Here is a 6,647-nt window from a genome sequence, read left to right on the forward strand (position 1 = left end):
CACTTGGCAAGTTGGTGGTTTACCCGAGTCCACTTTCCTCCATCCCTTTTGTTTTATCCATACTACGCATGTCACAATTCCACATATTAAGTACTTTGGCTCATTATTGGTTTAATTTTGGTCACATCGACCATTCAATGACATTTTGTAATATAATTACGTGGTGCCTGTATCTGTTAATGCCTGGTTAACCAGGCTGTACAACTCTCCGACAGGGCATAACTGGAGTTCAGATTACATACGTGGAAAAGCCAAGTCTATACAAGTTGCTCAACCAATCCAGCGGCATTAGTTCTTAATACTGATGTATTTTCCTTACAATTAGTACCTGTGATTTTGACAAAGACAACGTCTGAGCTGAGTTGACATTTCAGAAAGACGTATGACTGTATTCAGCTTTGTACAGGCCGCACCTTGAAAATGTAGATACCGCTGATTAAACGAAAGGGTAGGATTACTGACCAAACGAGTCAATAAACAGATGGCAAAGATCTCACGGAAATGAAGCGCGTATAATCATGTTCACAACGAAAAGGAGAAAGTGTAAGCTATGAGAGAGAGAGAGAGAGAGAGAGAGAGAGAGAGAGAGAGAGAGAGAGAGAGAGAGAGGTGTAACATTTCCAAGAATATGCTTACCTTTTCCTAAGAATTGGGGCACAGTTGTCTACGGCAATTCAGATCACTTTTAAAATATTGTTCTGGTAAACGACTACAGGACATTCATTGATTGAAGTGTACTATATTTTCGTGAAAAGCTTTCCATAATCATGACGATTTCCTAGTCATAAGTAAGAAGGAAAGTTTATACCTTTGTTCAGTATTCGAATGATAAATACAATATACGTATTCTCCCCATCTTTAACAATGGGTTTGCTTTAGGAAGGACCGTTAGAGCTTGGGAGGGGTGGTAAGGATGCCAGAATGAATATTTTTTGGTCGTCAACATGCATTTTATTTCTTCAAATTTACACCCCTGTTCAGGTCAATGTGCAAATGATTATCATTTAAAAGAAATAAGCATGGCTGAACTTTAATTAAAATAGTTTTGGCCCAGACATCCCAGATTTAGCCCTATTTATGTAGTTGCGACCTTCTCCTCCCTAGACCAGGTGGTCTATTATCCGAAAACAACCATTAAGCGCCGCCTAGCCGGAAAATTTTATATTTTCCCCATGATATATCACTGCAATAGTAAAGTAAAAGTAGAAACGGTCAGGGATAGCTTACTTTTGGATTTTTGAAAGTTTCTGTCACAGGCAGGAGGGAAGTCAAGCCTAGAGCAATTATCGTTCTGTAGTGTGCTGATTTATCATCAATGCTATGTGAAATCTAGATTGAGATTTTTCTGATCTTTATCTGAATTGAATTATATTACCTATATCAATCGCCTTGCCTCTCCCTGCTATCACTGCCACTGGACTTTACGCCATCCTGTGTTGTCATTGCAACGTAATATTATGACCCACTGTTACCGCGGGTAACCTGAAAGCCGGTCAACATCCGGGTATTCTTTGAATAATGCACCGCCATTTTCCCTCTCGACTTGAAATCCTAAAGTTGTAAGCCCACCCACACGCTCGCCACACTTTACCAGGGCCAGTCGGCATCACACGGTACAGCGGATTTTTCTTCAACTTCAGCGGCAGCGATGGCGAACGACAAGGGACCTGATGTTGCTGACTTACTTGCAAAGATAACGCTAGACGATGAAGCAGCAGAAGTTTCCTTCGCGGGTAAGGCTTTGAAACTTGATAAAGCGGAAGACGCCGATGAGATCGTCAAAGCCATTTCGGACAGTCACAATTTGCAGTCGTTAGTGTTGGAAGGGAACACGGTCGGTGTTGACGCTGCAGGAGCGATTGCAAGGGCACTTGAAGCTAAGCCTGGACTTCGGAGGGCAAAATGGAGCGACATGTTCACTGGTAGGTTGAGATCTGAGATACCACCGTCCTTGGAAAAATTAGGGGGCGCCATCATCAAGGCAAAAGCCCATCTTGTTGAACTTGACCTCAGTGACAATGCCTTTGGTCCAGATGGAGTTAAAGCCTGCTCGCAACTCTTAAAGAGTGACGCCGGATACTCCCTAAAGATTCTCAGGTTTAACAACAATGGACTCGGTATCGAAGGTGGTAAAATTCTTGCGAGTTCTCTGAAGGAATGTCATGAGAAAAGTAGGGCTGTTGGCCGACCATTGGCTCTACACGTTTTTGTCGCCGGTAGAAACAGGCTTGAGGACGAGGGAGCGTCTGCACTGGCCTCAGCGTTCAAGACGATAGGAACTTTGCAAGTGATAGAAATGCCACAGAATGGAATAAACCATGCAGGAATCGAGGCCCTTGCAGGCGCGTGTGCTGAAAATAGCCAGTTGCGGGTTGTGAACTTGAACGATAACACATTTACGGATAAGGGAGCCAAAGCAATGGCCCGTGCAATCGGCAAGCTGCCAGACTTAGAAGTGATAAATTTTGGAGACTGTCTCGTTCGCTCCGGAGGGGCCATGGCAATCGCTGAATCGTTGAAGAATGGCGTGCTGAAACTGAGAGAACTAAACCTGTCCTTTGGGGAAATCAACAAAGACGCAGCGAAGGCCGTCTCAGAGAGTATGCAGGACAAAACTGAATTAAAGAGCTTGGATTTGAACGGAAACTGCTTTGGAGAAGAAGGTGTAGAACTTGTGAAAGGGGTTCTTGAAAACAATGGTAAACTTGAATGTCTTGGATCACTGAGTGATGATGAAGGAGATGATGATGATAATGATGATGAAGATGGTGATGGGGAGGAGAGGGATGGTTCGGATGATGAATCGGGAGAATTATTGGATGATCCAGCAATGTGTATACAAGGAACCGCGCTGTCACCTCGGTCTTGAAAAGTATCACTCCTACCTGTTGAACTTGAATGTTTGCTACAGTAAAGATACGTAACAAAGCAGGCGTTGATGATGAAGTTGAAGCTCCAGCATGAATTTCTGCCGGTGACCCTGGCTTAAATCTTTGTGTGCTAAGGATCACAGCATTGAGCCAGCAGCATTTGGAAAGTGTGTAGAATTGCAGTTTGTCCAGAAACAGTCAAGATTTGTAAATTTTATTTTGTTGCTGCTGGAGGCAAACACTATGGTTTTTATGAGAAGAGAATGTTTGTACCTAATTTTAATACTTGTCATGTTACCTCGTGTGATTTTAAAAAGGCCGTAGATAATGCTTGTATAAAATAGATGTGTGTCTTATCAACATGATGAGAGGGCTCGTTCAGCTTTCCTTGTAAATTTTACCCGGCAAACTCAAGAAACACTACATATAGATTCCGTAATGATCTGTGCCTCTATCAATATCATTGTAGACAGTGATCACAGTTTTTTAACGCACAACTTTTTGTACATTAGATTTTACTCTTTGCTGTATCAAGGCGTACCACAAACAACTGTTTTTGTCAGAGTCGCCTGCTTGTTTGTCGGATCGTGTTAGTGTGCTGTCCTCTCAATTAAAGTGTGCTTTTTTTCAGTGCTGCTTCAATTCCCTCAGTTCCTGTCATGGATCAAACTCAAGTGAAAAAGTACTGGGTACAATTCCATCCGTTACTGGCTATGTCCAGATTTCACAAGCAGTGCAAGTCATACAATGCCATACAGAATAGATTAGTTATGTAGGACTTTTAATCTCCCATGAACAAACCATCAATTGTCAAGTTGAGTAGTTACTTCACATCACTTACAACACCTTTCTGTGTTGGTTTTTTGTTCAAACATTGTCCTCACTGCCAAAGTAGTGTTTAGGACACTTACCCCACTTGACACTTACCACACAGATCAGGATTGGGTTGGGGTTAGGGTAAGGGTCTAATTTTTAAATATCTAGAGTAACTGCTCCAGTTGACCCACATGTAACACCAATCAGTTTGTGTTGAATCTATCCCTGGGCTATTTGTCACTTAGACTGAGGGCTACAGTTTGTGTGTGTGTGGGGGGGGGGGGGGGGGAGTTTCTGATTTGCAAATGTCCAGAGGTAATAACTGTTGTACAACTGGCAAAGTGGACCTGTATGTATTGCAGGGTTCATACAAAGCTGTGTAATATTAGCTGTAAATGAAATATTGTGCACCAGGTGTCATGATCATGTCGCAGTGGTCTTGAATCTGTTTTAGCTCAGCCACATGTCCTTTTTAATGTGTGCATGTATGATTTTAAAAGAGAGAAATAGGAAGTTTGTATTTTATATGTATACTTTTAGTATTTTTGGGCATATGTATGGCTTTGTCTACTTCTGAAGGAATGGTCTTTAGGCATCTTTATTCAATAGTATATTCAAGAGTTCAATTTGTCTTTTAGCATTGTGACTGTACAGAATAGAAGTAATTCAACACCCCAGAGTAGACTGAACAATGTGTGGCCAGAGGGTGCTCACTCGGAGAATGTATTGAGGTGATGAATCTTACAAAGCTTCACCCACCATGCTTTTGAAAATTATAGGTTTCCAACATATCTATGATGTAATGGTTCATCAGCTTATGAGATTAGGAAAAAAAATGCATTCAGCTTTTATGCTGCATAACAAAAAGGAGAGAAATGGACTGACATTGTGTACTGTGACAGGCCAATAGAAACTAACTAAAAATCCCTGAATGTAGTCCCGGAGTCTCATTGTACACAGCGAAATTCCTTTCCTAATGTTCATTACCAAGGTCAACAGGTAGATGAAACATACACGTTCATCATTCATTTTTTCTCTTGTTTTCTCAAATTAGGTCAGAGTAATTAAATTCCTTGTTTTGCATCCAGTCAGAAGTAAAAATTTGAAAATTTTAAAAATGCAAGCACCTGATTGTTTCCATGTACTATGGGTACCCTTTCAAGATTCAAAACCGAAACTTCTCCTCCATAATTTACACTACAATTTTGACATTCTGCATGATGCATGCATTTAAAGTACATTTTACAGAAATTTTAAACAGAGATTTGCAGGCAGAAAATACACTTTTTTTATCCTGCGAAGCTCAAAAACACTACACGCACAGGGACACAAAACAAAGAATCTAGTAACACCAGCCTTGCAGATAATAATTGTAAATGATTAGGCAGCTTGTACATGTACTTGTCCTGGAATTTCAAATTTTTTGAGAATTTTAGAGGTTAATGAATTTTATGCAAGGTCACAAAATCCCAGCTAAGTTTGTTTTTGGCCTCAACTAGAATTTTGACATTCTGTTCTTTAGTATTGTCGTGTGTGTACATAAGATGTCTAGATTTGCTTTTACCCAAATGGTTTCGACTTATGTCTGGCAATATTCTTGTACGGTTTTCAAAACATGTTTTACTTAAAAGGGCCAGTAGCTGTAACTAATGATATTGTCACTATTTAGGCTGGAAACTACAGTTTCCTGTTCTGTTCCCAAAAGCATGTTGATATACACAGTATTCAGCTTTATATCAGCCTGTACATGTGTAGATTGCCTTGTTATTGTTGATGAGTGAATTCTGGTCGGGACTGGGATTCAAATGTAAACAATAACAGTGCATTCTACATATATTTATGCTGTATTGGCAAGCTAAATAGTTTGTGTCTCAACATGCTTTGGAGAGTATCACAAGAACTTAAACTTGACATACAAATAAAGCGGTTAAAAAAATCGTGAAAAGTTAAAGCTATAGGCACTTAGTATATTCTGTTGATGTGGTTTCTGTCTAAGCTGATATCTTTTACCAATGTATAGACTATGCATTCATTATTCCTTTCAAATTTTGACAGATGTGTATCAATTTAGGAGCAAAATATTCTCCATTTAAATCTATGCCTTTGTCAGTACACTTTAGAACAACACTTTTTAAAGTGGCAGGGTTTTTGTCAGCTATATCACCGAAACAAATTGATTAACTTGGCACAATTTTCAATATAAATGGCCTGAAATCATGTAAATAGCACAAGTTGAAAGGCATTTATGCAAGAACCAGGGATTGAGGGCTGCCTCTTTTAAAGTCAGCATTATCTAATATATTTTACACTGTGACTTTTCCTTGTAAAAATTTTAGTTTTCTCTCATTTTGGCTGCTGCTTGATGTACCAACTTTATGCAAATTCTTCTTAGTTTAACCCTTTCACCACCATGTTTTAGCCCAAAACCCATTGCTATCAATGGCGATTTCAGACCTGTTCACAGGGAATTTGGGTGAACACTGAACAGGTTACAAGTGTGGCATTTTAATATTCAGACATGGGTGGTAATAGAATTTTACCAAATCCTTTCAAAGCTTTGTTTGGGTTTTACCTGTGTAAATGTCTGTCCCTCTGTACTACTATGCATAGAATAAACTTGTGCTTACAATAATATTCTGTTGACATGTGTTGCTATGGTATTTGAGATGTTGAACGTTGAAACAGTCCTGACTGTGATTGCAAAAGGAAAGAGCGTTGATGTGAAACAGAGCAGGGCTTATCCCAAAATTTGAGTGACAGTTTTTGCCGATGCAAGATGTCATTGTCTATGTAAAATCAGTTTGCTCTCCAGCTTGTAAGATTTCAGAACTCATTAAGTCAAGTTAGGAACGTCTTCTACTGTCCATGAGCAAGCCCTTTACCAGGAATTTTAACAATATTCTGTTTTTGAGTCAAAAGGGATGTCACAGGGCATGCTGTGGCCAGGCCTCATCAGACGGC

At 39.9% G+C, this 6,647-nt stretch overlaps 1 protein-coding gene across 1 annotated transcript; it reads left to right on the plus strand.

Annotated features, from left to right (window-relative positions):
• Positions 1–1,502: 1,502 nt before the first annotated feature.
• Positions 1,503–6,320, plus strand: LOC139120014 (ran GTPase-activating protein 1-like). The gene has a single exon (XM_070684007.1). The coding sequence runs from the start codon at positions 1,649–1,651 to the stop codon at positions 2,867–2,869; it is 1,221 nt and encodes a 406-aa protein (XP_070540108.1). The 5' UTR covers positions 1,503–1,648; the 3' UTR covers positions 2,870–6,320.
• The last annotated feature ends 327 nt before the right edge of the window (positions 6,321–6,647 follow it).

Source organism: Ptychodera flava, chromosome 20 (assembly GCF_041260155.1).
Source record: "Ptychodera flava strain L36383 chromosome 20, AS_Pfla_20210202, whole genome shotgun sequence".
Lineage (NCBI taxonomy): Eukaryota > Metazoa > Hemichordata > Enteropneusta > Ptychoderidae > Ptychodera > Ptychodera flava.